The 16225-nt window shown below is 29.2% G+C and overlaps 4 protein-coding genes and 1 long non-coding RNA gene across 7 annotated transcripts; 4 read left to right on the forward strand and 1 right to left on the reverse strand.

Annotated features, from left to right (window-relative positions):
• The first annotated feature begins 115 nt into the window (after positions 1–115).
• LOC148935452 (uncharacterized) lies at positions 116–4049 on the forward strand. Its single transcript, XR_016140409.1, has 2 exons — positions 116–508; positions 3642–4049. It is a non-coding gene; the product is annotated as an uncharacterized LOC148935452 (long non-coding RNA).
• On the reverse strand, positions 2022–5514 carry LOC105431404 (pfs47 receptor). The gene is made up of 4 exons (XM_011645561.2): positions 5262–5514; positions 3625–3824; positions 2559–2702; positions 2022–2304 (listed from the first exon to the last, which is right to left on the reverse strand). Exons 1-4 carry the CDS (start codon positions 5266–5268, stop codon positions 2218–2220), a joined length of 438 nt encoding a protein of 145 aa, XP_011643863.1. The 5' UTR covers positions 5269–5514; the 3' UTR covers positions 2022–2217.
• A 1100-nt stretch (positions 5515–6614) lies between these two features.
• On the forward strand, positions 6615–8668 carry spict (magnesium transporter spict). Its single transcript, XM_011645560.3, has 4 exons — positions 6615–6980; positions 7121–7243; positions 7328–7470; positions 7560–8668. Exons 1-4 carry the CDS (start codon positions 6881–6883, stop codon positions 8289–8291), a joined length of 1098 nt encoding a protein of 365 aa, XP_011643862.1. The 5' UTR covers positions 6615–6880; the 3' UTR covers positions 8292–8668.
• A 256-nt stretch (positions 8669–8924) lies between these two features.
• On the forward strand, positions 8925–10666 carry cni (protein cornichon). Its single transcript, XM_011645557.3, has 4 exons — positions 8925–9080; positions 9243–9311; positions 9598–9854; positions 9962–10666. The coding sequence occupies exons 1-4, from the start codon at positions 9000–9002 to the stop codon at positions 9984–9986; spliced, it is 432 nt and encodes a 143-aa protein (XP_011643859.1). The 5' UTR covers positions 8925–8999; the 3' UTR covers positions 9987–10666.
• beta-PheRS (phenylalanine--tRNA ligase beta subunit) lies at positions 10022–15240 on the forward strand. Of its 3 annotated transcripts, none has more exons than XM_011645559.2 (13): positions 10022–10160; positions 11519–11659; positions 11801–11856; positions 11928–12082; positions 12184–12253; positions 12324–12590; positions 12711–12890; positions 13020–13195; positions 13298–13502; positions 13574–13654; positions 13740–13832; positions 13960–14239; positions 14894–15240. In XM_011645559.2, exons 2-13 carry the CDS (start codon positions 11602–11604, stop codon positions 15043–15045), a joined length of 1773 nt encoding a protein of 590 aa, XP_011643861.2. In that variant the 5' UTR covers positions 10022–10160; positions 11519–11601; the 3' UTR covers positions 15046–15240. The 3 variants fall into 3 exon arrangements, with proteins under 3 accessions (XP_011643861.2, XP_011643860.2, XP_088937900.1); XM_011645558.3 differs by lacking the exon at positions 10022–10160 and adding an exon at positions 10816–11342; XM_089081774.1 differs by lacking the exons at positions 10022–10160; positions 11519–11659 and having other exon boundaries at positions 11803–11856; positions 11899–12082.
• Positions 15241–16225: the final 985 nt, after the last annotated feature.

Raw genomic sequence — 16225 nt, forward strand, 5'->3', positions numbered from 1 at the left:
ACTACGCACGGTCCCAGCGTTCTACAGTCGGAGCCTATTTTAGACAGGGCCGTCCACCTAAGTGCCATTATCTCACGACGGTGAATTCTGATGCTATTCGCGCGGCTCGGCGGGTCGCGCTCGTGACGGGCCATCGCGATGGTCATGCATCATCACGCGCGTCTTTCGTCGGTTCGCGCGCGCGCGCGCGCGCGCAAAACTCGCGATTTTCGCCGTCGCCGATCCGCCACCGCCGGTCTCCCCGACGTCGAATTCCACGCTCGTCCGCGCGTTTTCTTTTTCGCTCGGACGAGAGACGTAAACGTCCCTCTTCCGTTCCCTCATCCGATCGACCGGAACTCGCGTCTGAGTCCTCGAGCGCGTAGTCACGAAAATCCCCGGGGCTCGCAAAGCGCGACGTCGAACGCGAAATCGAACGAACGAAAAATCCGTCGCAAGGTCGCGTCCTGGCGACAAAAGACACCTAGAGGCGGCCCTGGCTCTTAAGTCTGACGTATGACGCTGTCAAGTGAGTAATGCTCGCAATTCCACAGCGATGCTTATAAAATATTCGATGCAGAGCTGTCACCGAGCACCTCTCTCTTTCTCTCTCTCTCTCTCTCTCTCTCTCTCTCTCTCTCTCTCTCTCTCTCTCTCTCTCTCTCTCTCTTTCTCTCTCTTTCTCTCTCTGTCTTGATATCCGACCGACCGAGGGTGCCGTCACGGTGGTCGTCATTACTCAAGAGCCATCCTCGTCGGTCATCATGGCGGCCGTGCTTGCGGCGCGCGAGAGGTACAATTCTTTCTCGGTGACCAATTGGCTTGGTCTCCGCGATCGATAATGCCGATTTACAAAAACTCACTAATATGTCGCGATAAATCATTTACCTGTAGCGACAGTTAACTGCGACCAACAAAGGTATTTTATTTCGTTCACATTTTCGCTCTGTTGAACCGCTACTCGAGAGCGTGGATTTCCAACAAATCACCGTGCAACCAGTTAACGATTCCAATTCCGCGTTCAGCGCATAAAGCAACTTTCGATTTTTTTTTTCTCATAGCTATCGAATTTAGTGGACAGAAACGATTTCTCTTGTACACGTTTTTACCGGTGCGATGTAATACTTTTAGGTCGCTAATGTATTATTTATTTTCATGGTTTGTTTGCTGTGCAAATGATTCCTATATTATTATCTACTATTGAAACACAGAAGCTTATGTTGTGTCAATGAATGATCGTTATAAATATAAAACAAACAATTTTGCACTACTATTTGATTTGTAAACATATTACGATTTACATTATGATTTTTTCTAACATCACCATGTTATTCAAATATTATTTTCACAATAATATTCAGTATGAATAAAACAAAACTTGTACAAGCAATATGGCGCATAAGTATGCACCAAGGGGTTTTCCATAAATCGACAAAAGTCTAGTCAACTTATATTTGTTTTTGGAAAGCATTCACTGTTACTCCCAAATAGTATTCAAAAATATCAGATGATTGAATAGTTTAATTTGAATCGCAAAATCAAACATTAAATAATTTAAATCTTTCTTTAAGTCTAAAAGTTTAAAATTTATTTTAACTTAAACTTAAGTTTAAGCAATGACTCGTAAAAAATGTTTCTTTATTTCCTTTATTTTCAATGCAAACTATATTTCCAATTCTTTTGTTATCTCTCTATGCAAATTGACATTACAGACTGATTACTGCTTGAAACTTTGAACTGCTCAAATTGTCTAAAATATTCAAGCTTGACTCTTTTTTTTTTGTTAAAAACTATTATTCAAACAAATCGTAAATATAAATCTTTTGTAATGTATCTGAGTACTATTTTCAAGTGTGAAATGCTCAAGAGATGATCATATAATAAATGCTGCAAAATAACAAGTTAATTAACATAGTAAATTACGCTATTATTAGAATGAATAAGCAACACAAATAACGTATCTAGTAATCTAATTTATCCTTGATAGAAATGATTTGCTTTGCTTGTTCATCTTTAAACATCTTTAAAAAATTATTTAAAAATTATTTTTTAATTATTTTATTTTAATACATTTTTATAAATATTTAAAAAACGGGATACTTTGTTCGCGACCATTTCCCATTCTTTATTACTTTATGCTTCAACAGGTTGTCTGGAGGTTGTTTTGCTTGACTCAATTAACTTTGGCCATGTATAAAATGCATTACATCTTCAATCTCTTTTACATCTGTAATCAAGTTAATGCATGACGAGTACTTCGTAATCCTTGAACGACAGTTCCTCTCCATCGAATGGAATGTAGAGGCATCCATGACTTGGTTGTACCTAAAAAAAAAATATATATATATATTTTTTTAAGCGGCTGAATTGTATTATTTTTTTATTAGGAACAAATACGGGCTGCATGTAGAATAAAATAATTCGCCTGCTAATAAACTTCGCCTGCCAAATGCAAAATTGAAAAATAGTTTGACTATTGTTTCGAATGTCAGAATGGCATTCTGTCATAATATATTACGTGTCATATGCATGCCAACTATTGTCGAATCCTGAGAGTAACAGTTGCCGAAAAGACCGACCTTGCCAACCGTTTGAGATCCACTATGGAGGACACGGCCAATGTACAGAGGTTCTCCATCCGCGGTTTGACCGGCGATTATCGCATCCGCTGGTACTTCACCATTACTGCTGAACTCCCATGCAAATTCCCCTTGGCAAAGGACCTGGTATCATATCGTTATGAGCATTTAACATATTATTTAAATTCTCTATATACATATATTTCTTCTTCTTTTCACGAGCGATTGTCCGAGAGACATGTCGAAGATGAACTGAATAATAGAAGATAGACGTGAGCGCGATTTCGACGATTGTAACGTGTCGCAGAAAAGAATAAAATTTAATATTGTGTTATTATTTTCAAATATGTTATTTTTAAATATGTTATTTTAAATTTTATGTATTATTTTTATATTGAATATCCCTATATCGGTTTTGTACGAAGAAATAATTAATATCTTATAATAATCATCAACGATTAACTCTATCAACATTTATACACTGTTATCATTATTATTTCACCAGGAGAGATTATTTGATAGCGAAATATTGTTATAATAATAATCTTGTGCGAATCGATGAGCCATCTACGTCAAATCATATCTTGGTCAGTTCGATAGCTATTTTCAAAAAAGACTTCATATCAGATTATCTTGAACCTAATAAAATCGATACCATTAATCTTAGTAAGTTTTGTATTTTGACTATGTACCTTTCACATGTTACGTAAGTTGCAAAAGTGATGTAACTTTTTTAATCGCTGTTATAAAATGAAAGGAAACTATTGTAAGTTTTTTTAGAGATTAAAACAATTTATAATTTGACAAATTATCCCGCAAATCGACGATGATTATTTTTGTGAAGAAATTACGAATAAAGCTTATTTGATTTTAACGATATAATTTTTTGTGTGTTAGAGATCGAATTTTATGATTTTTAGATATGAGACTTTGTAGATGTAAAATTTTATAAATTTCCATTTCCGACAAAGCAATAAAGCGATGCAAAAGTTTGCTCGATGTTCATAATTGATCGCGTTTTTTTTTTTGTAGCATAGAAAAAAATTGAGTCTAGTTTTACATTTACCTCAAATTCATCTTTAGGGTGTTCCTCGCCGCCATGACAAACATAGGCGACCCTCTTATCAGGGATGACTTTCGCCGGCAACATATCACCATCGTGGAAAGCTCTGCCAACGTAAATTGTACTTCCATCACAGTCGCGGCCGCCGGTGACCGCGTTTTCTGGCAGCGATTGGCCGCTGATACGGTTTACCCATCTGTAGGCTGTAATAATGATAAACTGTCAAGCAATATCATAATATTAATTAATTAACAACAAGAAAGGGAAACGAGAGAACGAGAAACGAGCAAAATAAGAATACAAAAATAAGTATACAGAAATGGAATAAAAAACAAAATATTTATGAAAAAACAATCGAGCTATTTATCTTAATGCGAGCTATTTATCTTATTTGTTATGTTTTAATAAATTAATCTTATTTGAACGAATTCATCAAGCTTCAATTTCTTCATTTTATTTTATCTTCGCATAAAAAACATATTACTGAATATTTAATTTAAAATTAGAAAATTTGTAATTAGTAAGATAAACAACTTTTATCTTAATTTTTTCTTCTTTAAAATTAAAATATTACTTTTTGTATGGATAATCACTACAAAACAATTTTTAACAAAATTATTTGATTTTGATACTAGAATTATAAAAAAATAAACTTTTAATGTTATATTCTATAAATTTTTTTTTTTTCATTTTTTTCAATTTATCTGAAATGTTTTTCTTCATTATCTATTTGTATTATCGTTTATTGGTCTATTTATTGATAATCATTGATTTCGATAATATCGCCTAATAATAAAAGTTTTAATTCCATTAAATGTTGCGTATCTTATTTTGTATCATATTACAGACATCTGCAAATAACTGGTAAAAGTATAACGAATATGCGTGTTACGTAATATTAAAACATATTACCAATACTAATATACGTTTCTTGTAATTGATATGATAAAACTCTTCCAGAAAGTTCTTGTAATCGATGATTTCACATGTGATATTATCTTTACAAACTACATGATTCATATTCTTCTTGAAGTAAAGTAAAACTAAATTTAACTAAAATTAAATTTATTAATAGATTTATATTTTTGCAATTGTATTAAGGTGACTATTACAGTAATAATTATTATACATCGCGCAAATATTACACAAAGGCACATGTATTAACACTATACGTTGCAGAATAATAAAGCCTTAATTGCATATAAGTAAAAGAATATAGAGAAAAATGAAAGAATATAAAGATTATTTTAAATCTTTGTATTATCTGTTTTGTACTAGATTTTTAGATTAGACTAATCACTTTTATAATTAACTGTCATAATTTCAAAAAGTGTGAGAAGCGAGAACGGTAGAATGCAATTCTATTCTTCAATTAGGTTTTCTATTCTTTAAATTTTATCTTGATTATAATATGATTGTAACTTTAGAATTTGATGCTTTTAGATTCTTTTTATTGATGAGAAGAAAACGTAGGAAACAACGACATTGAATTAAATTACACAATACGGCAAATGTAGATAATACATCGAAGAAATTTATGAGATATACGTGAGTGAATGGAGAATTAATGTTGTATGAGAGGATTCGATATCCTTTTAATATCTATTTTTAATATACTTCATAAAAACTTTTTCTCTCACCTGACATAGTGGAAATCGATACGGCACGATTGAAGCCTCAATACGAGATGATGCTTATCGTATCTGTAGGCTGAGTTAAAAGCTCGTGTAATCTTATCGCTCGCGTAATCTTATTTGCCGAAATATTTCTCTCCTCTCTATCTCTTTTCTTTACTCTCCGTGATATACACACATGAATTTACGTAGAACATAGTGATATGATATGCTTTATTCACACCTTTCTTATCAAATGTATCATGTATGTAATATATTGATTGGTATAACTATTATTTAACCGCTGTTAATTACGCAACTTTGGCTAAATTTTACATAGATATTTTTATTGTATTATATGTACACATATACATTTTTGATTTATTAACAATAATTATATAAAATTTTGATAAAAAAATATTAAATTGTTAGAATTCTATGTACATTAAATTATTGACAGGTATTATAGATTTATCAAACAATTTTTTACTTTGTTTTCTATTTCTATATATTTTACTACTTATATTGCATAACCGATTGAAATTATATATTTAAAAATGATTTCAAACGTGATTAACGAAATAAAATATTATATAAATACTTCTCTAATATTTCTATAAAACATTTATAAAATTTTAAAATGTTAACTTAAAAAATATTTTGAGATGTTTTTTAATATTATGATGTCTTCAATTTGTTAGTCAATTTTATTTAGAGTAATACTGCCTGAGTAATTTTACATTATTATAATAATTTCCAATAGCTGTAATCTAGATGTCGCATTCGTCTTCTAATATTATATACAGAGTGTCTCATAATTTGCGGATTATCTTTCGTAGACAAGCAAAGAGAGTGAACTAACAGTAAATAAAAAAATTTTCTACTGTTTTATAATTTTAATTAATAAAAAATTAATTGATAAAAATCTACGAATATACGTGATTAATAAAAATTATATGAAAATGGACGCACAACTAAATTTTGCAAAGAGAATATACATATAGTAAAAATTTTTTTAAAAGACAATCGACGTCGATTGACGGGCGAAGAATGTCGACCGTAAAATTCGATGTCTACAAATAATTTGTATCTTTAATTATCTTTAATTATCTTTAACATATATAGTCTTAAATTTTATATAAAAAAACCTGACTTTAGTATCTCTATAATATTTAAAATATTTAGAATTTCAAATAAATAGAACGAAATTTGAATATGACCGGGAATATTCGAGCAAAGGACAAAGGAATATTCGATCTTTTCTGATAGTCTCAAATTATACATGATAGGCTGTTGACTAGGGAAATTATAGAACTTGAGAAATATACTATTAAACAGCCAATCGTGTAGCATTGCGTAAGAGTACTTTTGAGATTCGAACTTAACTATTTGTCATAAAAGTATTATATACATGATATATACCTATGTATCATATATTTGCTATATACATAATTGTGTTCTGCGTTAAGTGATGAGAAATCCAGGTCATAATCTGGTAGTCTAATGCATGTGTCTAATATATAAATAATATATAATAATATTATGTGATCATGTGTAATTTCGATGATTTACCGAATAACTATAATGTAACCGGCTGAAATAAAAATATGTAATTGAACCAATATCTTGACTTGACAGAGTGAAACATGAATTCTGTGACAGAAATGACAAACAGTGATGAAAATTATAACACGACGAACTTTTATATTGGTTTAGGACTCGCAATTATGTCAAGTGGTTTTATAGGTTAGTCATATAATATAATTTATTCAAAATTTTATAAAAAGGATTAACATTTGTCCGTATTAATTACTTTGCCATTGTAGAAAAGTTAAATATTAAGAAAAAATAATAATAAAACTTGTTTGGTCATTGTTTTAATTTAGGTGCTAGTTTTATTATAAAAAAGAAGGCTTTAATCCAGCTTCAAAAGTACGGTGGACTGCGTGCATCATCTGGAGGTTTTGGATATTTAAAAGAATGGATATGGTGGGCTGGACTGCTATCTAGTATGTATAAATTTCAAAAAATTCTTCAAATACAGCTAATTTCTTTTGATATTTGTATACAAATGATCAAAACGAATGTTACAGTGGGTATAGGAGAAGCAGCAAATTTTATTGCTTATGCATTTGCTCCAGCATCGCTTGTAACCCCATTGGGTGCCTTAAGTGTTTTAGTATCAGCAGTATTAGCATCCAAATATCTTAATGAAAAGTTAAATTTACTGGGAAAAGTAAAAAAATCTATAGAAACATTAATGATAAAATAATTTAATAATAATCTATGATATTAGTGTTACAATCTATTTTCTTTCTTTTTCAGATGGGCTGCTTATTGTGCATCTTGGGTTCCACGATCATAGTATTGCATTCTCCAAAAGAGGAAGAAGTCAGCAATCTAAGTGATCTAGTTGTCAAAATAAGAGAGCCAGGTTATGTGGCATATGTTTTAATTGTGATAATGTCTACCTTGTTGATTATCTTTCACTTTGGTCCTGCGTATGGCAAGCAAAATATCTTGGTATACATTTGTTTGTGCTCGTCTGTTGGTTCTTTGACTGTTATGAGTTGTAAAGGTTTAGGTTTGGCATTGAAGGAGACCATCTCTGGCAAAGAGAATGCATTTGCCAATTGGCTAACTTGGGTCTTTATATTTAGCGTTATTCTTTGCATCATGATACAGATGAATTATTTAAACAAATCGCTCGATTTGTTTGACACATCCGTTGTGACACCAGTTTATTATGTCTTTTTTACAACTCTGGTAATAATAGCATCTGCGATTTTATTCAGAGAATGGACAAAAATGAGCGTGGAAAACATATTGGGTGCCTCTTGTGGCTTTTTTGTAGTTGTAATTGCTATATTTTTGTTGAATGCTTTTAAAGAAATGGATATAAATTACGGTAATATTAGACAAATGTTGAGACCAAAGAGAGAAATGCTTTTAAATTATAATTCAAAATGGGATGAGCAACAAAGAGCAACTAGAGTGGAATCTCAGCATTTACTTAATCATAGTTATGTCAATTCAGATATTACAAGGACTATTTAAAAATTATTTTAAGGATACATTAAAGACCCATGTTGTTTTAAATCTTTGTATATTACTTTGTATATATTTTAATCAAGAAATATAAAAAAATAATTTATTATATTTTTCATGTAATTAAACACACATATACATTATGGCAATTGTATTGTTACGACTTTACTTGCATAGCGTTAATTTTCGTCATTTAGAAAAATAAAACCTCAAACGAAAAGTATTTAAATATTTCGAGAAAATTATTGAAAGATAGACTGGCGAAAAAGAAAATTTTAGTAACAGATTTCGAATTCTAGAATTCGACTTGTGGACTCTGGTATGATCAAATACGAATGTTATAAAATATGTCGCTTGTTCACAAAATAAACTTAAATAAATTCTAATTTTCTTTTTTTATATATTAATCTTGACTCCTGACGCCCATATCCTCACCAAAACATCTTAAAAAGCAATTTCTTGCATCAACAATTATATTCTTATTTTTAAATACAAGAAGAGATTTATAAATAAATTTAAGAATTGTTCCGAGGTATAAGACAAAAAAGACATGATGAAATCTAGCAATCTGTAATTAAATTAAGATGATCGATTGATAGTGTAATAGGGGACAAAAGTCACCGCAGCTTTATTTCGAATCAACATATAAGTTTGTCACGTGATCAACTTGATATCAGATTCATTGTGATTCGGCGGTGGCTTTTGTCTACATGCAGAATGGCATTCAACTTGGCTGTATTTTCGTATATCGTAGCGTTGATCGGCGACGCGTTCCTAATATTTTTCGCGATATTTCATGTACGTGTCTCGTGTGAAATATTCATGCGACAATTCAGATAGGGACACCATCTACACGATACGTTGATTTAATTGTGCATAACCTTATCGGATATAAAATATTCACGATATATATTACACCATGCAGTTAATGTAATAATTAAAAATAATTAAATTTTTTAGGTAATCACGTTTGATGAATTAAAGACTGGATACAAAAATCCTATCGATCAATGTAATAATTTAAATCCGGTAAGACACATGTGTGCTTATATGTTGGATATCAAGTTATACATTTAGTTAGCTAACATATCAAAGATGAATCTTACAAGTTGCTCTATGAATTTTAATGACAAAATACCAGCAAAGATCTAACAGAATCTATTCATGGAATATGATGACAAATTAGTTGTAGAAATCTAAGTAGAATCTATCATTCCAATCAATATTTCATTCGAATCTGTTGGCAAATTTTGCTAATATATTATTGACTTTATTTACTGAAATTTCACAATTCACTTAATTATATCAATTTCAGCTTGTTCTACCAGAGTACATATTGCACATTGTGATTAATGTTTTATTTTTGATTGGTGAACAATACTTTTCACTATTTATCAACATCCCGTTGATAGCCTATCATGTATGGCGGTACATGAATAGGCCTCTGATGACGGAATCAGGCTTGTATGATCCTACAAGTATAATGAACGCTTATGATTTATCTATGTACCATAGAGAAGGATGGATCAAACTAGCATTTTATCTTCTTTCATTTTTCTATTACCTGTATGGGTGAGTTCTCTTTCTCCCTCTTTCTTTCTCAATATCTTCAAACTTTACTTTATTTAAAAGTTTTAAAAATGAAAGTTCTAATTCCCTTGCTATGATTTATATTCTAGAATGATCAGCTCATTGATCAATTGAAATTGATGATCATCAAAATCTAGAAGATCTAAAAGATTTTCCATTTACTTCGCACAACTATGGTACAATGGTTGCTCATGTTGAAAATACAAGTGGCATTTCATCTAATTTAATATAATGGGAGTTTTGTAATAACAACGGGAGAAACATTCTCTGATCCTAGATGATATCTAGGTAAACTTTATATATAATCTACATATATATATAATATATATATATATATATATATATATATCTCTATGATCTAGCATTTTTTGCGAGAATGTGTATAATAAATCCTATATGAAGAGAGAAAAAAGCAACAACCACGTTGCAATTTTTGAATAATGGTTCTCCCATTTAATGTTTATTTTTATTAGTTTATTAAGTTCTATTAATTTCAATATCGGTTTAATTAACACTCATCTTTTTCTAATTCTTAAAACTAAAAATAAGTCAAACCGAGATTCAAGTTAATTGATAAAAATGTATATAAAATAGCCATGCTATACTAAAACATAGTACATGTAATGAATAGTGTAAGATTGTGTGTAAAGTTAATATCATGGAGTGCATTTACAATCTGTGTTTTATGTATTTGGAGGAACTTCTTTCTCTTTATATAGGATTCAAGTGTATATTGTACTTCAAGTAAAATGTCAATATAGGTATGAATAAAAATTAGATATATTTTGAATTAAGTATTATTTGCATTTTTATTATATGTACAAAGCTTTGCGAACAACAGACAAATATTCTATTCATATTTTGGCATAATTAATTGTACTATATAATAAGCTTGACTTTAACATGATAGATTCGGTAACATTTGATATCATTCTATGTAAAATATCTTTCTTTTTTTCTTTCTATGTACAATTCAGTTGTGAATGTAAATCAATTTTTTGTATGTCCATGATATAAAATTGCAATTGTTAAAAAATGAAATAAATATATAATTACGCACAAATTTTATATATTTTTTTCAACTTGCAATCGCGTCTTTATAACTTATTTTTTTTATTTTTAACGTGATACTAACGTGATATCTACAAATTTCATTTGACTTAATTAAATTTGAAAGACTTCCGAGATTCTGTCATAAACTAGCAATTCTTCGTGCGCAGTGACTCACGCAAGTTAATCTGTAGTAAACTGCAATTTTGATCAATTTTGATTGCATTTTATTGCATTTGGTATAAACATTTTTTTCGAGAAAGAAAATAAATGAAAAAGAATTTACGCAAATAACTGAATGAATAAGAAAAAGTCTAACGATATCGAATATTCTTTTTGCCGTATTTTTGAGGTTACTGGCCTCCACGTTTTGCATTTTATTCGTGTTCCAACAGCGAAATGTGCCGGCTGATGTAACAGGTAGAATCACATGTCATTTTTTTATGAGTAATTTTTAAATACAGTTAAAGTGAATCATTACTGTAAATGGAATTGGTAAATCTAAGAAAAAAATGTGACAATTTAAAAAATTAATCTATTTGAAGAAAATCTGTTTTGATCATTTTTTCTAACCTAAAAATCCATTGTAATTACAGGTAGATTAATAAGAAACATACAAAGATACGATAAAAAATATCAAGGATTTACTTGATTACATTGATATTATTGTAAAATAAAAATGCCAACTATTGGAATAAAACGAGATTTACTCTTTCAAGCATTGGGTAGAACGTATTGTAAGTTATACTCACGTCGCATGCATAACATATATACATGATATATACATGATGTCTCATTTAGAATATCTTGAATAATTAATAAATTATAATTGCATTTTTAAAACGTTTTATTAAAGAAATATTTAAACTTTGTTCTAGCTGATGATGAATTTCAAACATTGTGCTTCAAGTTTGGCTTAGAGCTAGATGAAGTAGTGAGTATCAGATTATTAAGAATATACATGTTTGCATTCAAGTTTAAGTGATTTAATTTTTTTATGAATAGACAACAGAGAAGCAAATGATAGCAAAAGAACAAGGCACTATCCAAGATATAGATGCCTCTGAAGAAATTATCTATAAAATTGATATACCTGCTAACAGATATGATCTTCTATGCTTGGAAAGTCTAAGTGTTGGATTGCTTATATTTTTGAATAAGTAAACATTATATAATTTATGTTTTTTTACAATTTAAAAGAATTTCATTCTTTAAATATTATACAGAGACATTATTATATAAAATTTTTTTTTCTGTACAGAATGTCCATTCCATGTTATAGAGCGCTCAAACCAAAGAAAGGAATGGAAAGGATCGTGATGACTTCAGAGGTGTGTGTAATATTTGTAAAAATTACATTATTATATTTCACATAATATTGATTATTTTATTGGGCTTCAGTGCTTAAAAATAAGAGAACATATAGTTGCTGCGATTCTGCGAAATGTTACTTTGACACAAGAATCTTACAATAGCTTCATTGATCTTCAAGATAAATTGCATCAAAACATAGGAAGAAAACGTACTCTTATATCCATTGGCACTCATGACTTGGATACAATTAAAGGACCATTTTTATATGATGCTAAACCACCATCAGAGATACGTTTCAAACCTCTTTATCAAGATAAAGAATATACAGGAGAAGAAATTATGCAATTATATGCAGTAAGTATTATATTCTACTTTCATCATGTTAATTACATAAATGATTTTATGTACAAAAAGAAAGAGAGGAAGAAAAATTTATACATACTTGTAACTATATATGTAATTAAATTTTTGCAGACACATGCACAGCTCAAGCAATATTTACCCATCATAAAAGATAGTCCAGTTTATCCTGTAATATATGATAGTAATGGAGTTGTTTTATCTCTCCCTCCTATCATTAATGGGGATCATTCAAAGATTACACTTGATACAAAAAATATTTTTATTGAATGTACAGCGACTGATCTCACCAAAGTAATTAGATATGCATTATATTATTAATTTTATTTTATATATTTTTATGCGTAAGCAATGCCTTATAACTTAAAAATATGACAAAAATAATTAATACAAAAAAAAAATAATATAACAAATAATTTGTAGGCGAGGATAGTAGTGGATACTATAGTCTGTGCTTTCAGTCATTATTGCAAAATGAAATATACAGCGGAAATTGTGGAAGTAGTTTATCCTGACGATCAAACTTTTTATTATCCCGATTTAAAATATCGGATGGAAAAAGTTGACTATAATAAAGCAATCAATTACATTGGTATTAAGTACGTAATTTAATTTTTTTCTTAATGATAATAGAATCGCTATTATTTAGCATCGTTTTCGAATAATATAGAGATAAATGTATCTCGTCTTTTTGTTTGCAGGCAGACACCAGAAGAAGTTGCACAATTATTGTCAAAGATGTCTCTAAAAACTGAGGTAAAAGATAAAAATACGTTAATGGTAGAAATACCACCAACGAGGCATGATGTAATACATCTGTGTGACATTTATGAGGACATTGCCATTGCCTATGGGTATAACGAAATAGAGAAAGTCATGCCGTACGTGTCAACAATTGCAGCAGAGGTAAATATTTTGAAACTGAAAATAATTACATATACAAATATATAATTTATATATATATATGCAAATCACAGTTTCCACTCAACAAACTTAGTGACCAAATACGAATAGAATTAGCCCAAGCAGGATTCACCGAAGCGCTAACTTTCTCTTTGGTAAGTTTTGCAAAACTTTTTTATTAAAAACATATTATCTTTGATATAGATATTTCAACTCATTTAATTTTAATTAATTTTACAGTGTTCACGTGAAGACATCGCTGATAAATTAGGATATAAAATAGATGATGTACCAGCGGTTCATATATCTAATCCAAAAACTTTGGAATTTCAGGTAAATCTGTAATTGACACAATCGAAAGATTTTATGCCAATGCTATTAATTAAAAAGTTATTAACAAATAAAATTGACAATGATCTTTTATTTTTATCAGTGTTTTAATAAATATAAACTGTTGCAGGTCGCACGTACTTCACTCTTACCAGGATTACTTAAGACAATTTCGGCGAATAAAAAAATGCCTTTACCGCATAAATTATTTGAAGTTTCCGACGTCGTATTGCGGGACAATACGGCGGAAGTCGGTGCGCGCAACAATCGTCGTTTGTGCGCAATATATGCTAATAAATCGGCTGGTTTTGAAATAATTCATGGCCTAGTGGATAGAATATTATTATTATTAGATGTACCTTGGAGCATGAATAAAATCGAAGATGGATATTATTTGCGTGCAGCTGATGGTGAGTTACATATTGTCAAGATATTTTTACGGGGATTTCAAAATCGTTTGTTTTATCGACTGCATTATTTTTGTCTGTCTAACGCGCTAATTTATTGACTTAACAGATTTAGAAATCCTTTTTTTATAATTAAAATATATATACTAATGTTTACCAAATCGATCAAGTTTATGTCTTTTTTTTATAATTAAAATATATATACTAATGTTTACCAAATCGATCAAGTTTATGTCGAAATAGATAAAAACTGAAAAAAGGATCTTTATCTATTCTTAATTTTATATATCTAGACCTATTATTCCCTAACAAAGTTTCATATAAAAGTTGTATTTTATATTTGTACTTATAAAATAGAGATCATATAATATGCAGATATATGAGAAAGTAATGTAGAATTTTTGGAATCAGACGTAAACAATTAATATGAAAGATTAGTATAAATACAGTATTCAAAAATTTATGTGTATGTGTGTACAAATATATGAATTTGTGTATACATGCATATAAATGTGCATAATTGACGCTTTCACGTTGGATTTTAGCGCTTGTCATTTTAGAATCCTCTTAATCATATAATTACGTATAATTACGTAGAATGTAAAATTTATAATATGAAATAAGACAACTTAAAAATTTATTATTCATATTTTACAGATCCGATGTTTTTCCCTCAACGATGCGCCGAGATTATCTGTTATGCTGACGTGATAGGAAAAATGGGAGTTTTACATCCTGATGTACTCTCAAAGTTTGAATTAAATATTCCATGTTCTATGATGGAAATAAACATTGAACCATTTTTGTAACAGAAATAATTTGCAAATGGAAAAATTACAGATATTAATAGTGAATTCAAAATATAGCTTCTATGACGAGTCAAATTTACATATTTAAATAGAATTTGTGACAAAACTTATTTATGACAATTTTATGTTATTAAATACACATAAAAACGCTTTTGTTAAAGATTTTTATTAATAAAGTTTGAGATATATTTAGAATTTCCTAGATATACGAGATATATATAGAATCTCCTAGACTTTTTTCAAATTTCAATTACAATTTGAAAAATGTTAATTTTTTGCAACAGTGCTCTTAATTTTTTGATAAAGTAATTTTTTTTTAAATTGAGTGACCGAATTGAATATAACTCATTTCTAAGGAGAAAGAAAAATAAGAATCTGTACTATACTTTCAAGAATGATATGAGGATAAAAAACTTGATTCAACTGAAGGATGCTTCAATCTTGAAATTTTGATACTAATAATAAATATTTAGCATATTTAGATTTTTTTTGATAATTTATCTCTTTACTTTTTATTTTTCTTTTTTTTTTTATCTATTTTAAATCAAAATTATTAGTAAAGATGAGAACATTATTAGATGATAAATTAAATAAAGTTTAATTTTTTAAAAATATTTAGACATCTAAAAATTATTTTATGTAATTCAAAATATGCAATAAAATTTACATTTTTAAAAATTATATTTTATTTATGTTCCTTCTATATCTTTGCTTTAATTAAACGTATTTCTCGAGTCAAATAGTTCTACTCTTAAAATTCTACAGTGGATTTTAATTGATATTAATTTGAGCGTCTATTTTTTTAATTTAAATAAATTTATTATTTTTTTTTAATTAAATTCCATAAATCATTTCTAAACTTTTGTCGTAACTACGGACCATTTACTTACACATCCGAAAAATGTAGACAGATTAAGATATTATTAAAAGGTTCAGACAATTGAATGCTATGTCTGAACTTTTTAATAATATCCTAAATCTGTAAGAAATTTTTATTGCAAAAAAATATTACCTCAACCAAGAGTAGAACCCTCCCGCTTTTCGGGGAATAGCTTTCGATCATTTGAGGCATGATCCAGGTTCACAATCCCTGTCTGAAATAATATGTATTTATTCGATTAAATTAATTATTAAAGAGATTAGAAGGGTGTATAGTTCTATCTTTGGCTATATTGCAAAT

The sequence above is a fragment of the Pogonomyrmex barbatus genome, unplaced genomic scaffold (genome assembly GCF_055798465.1).
Source record: "Pogonomyrmex barbatus isolate J1 unplaced genomic scaffold, ASM5579846v1 scaffold5, whole genome shotgun sequence".
NCBI lineage: Eukaryota > Metazoa > Arthropoda > Insecta > Hymenoptera > Formicidae > Pogonomyrmex > Pogonomyrmex barbatus.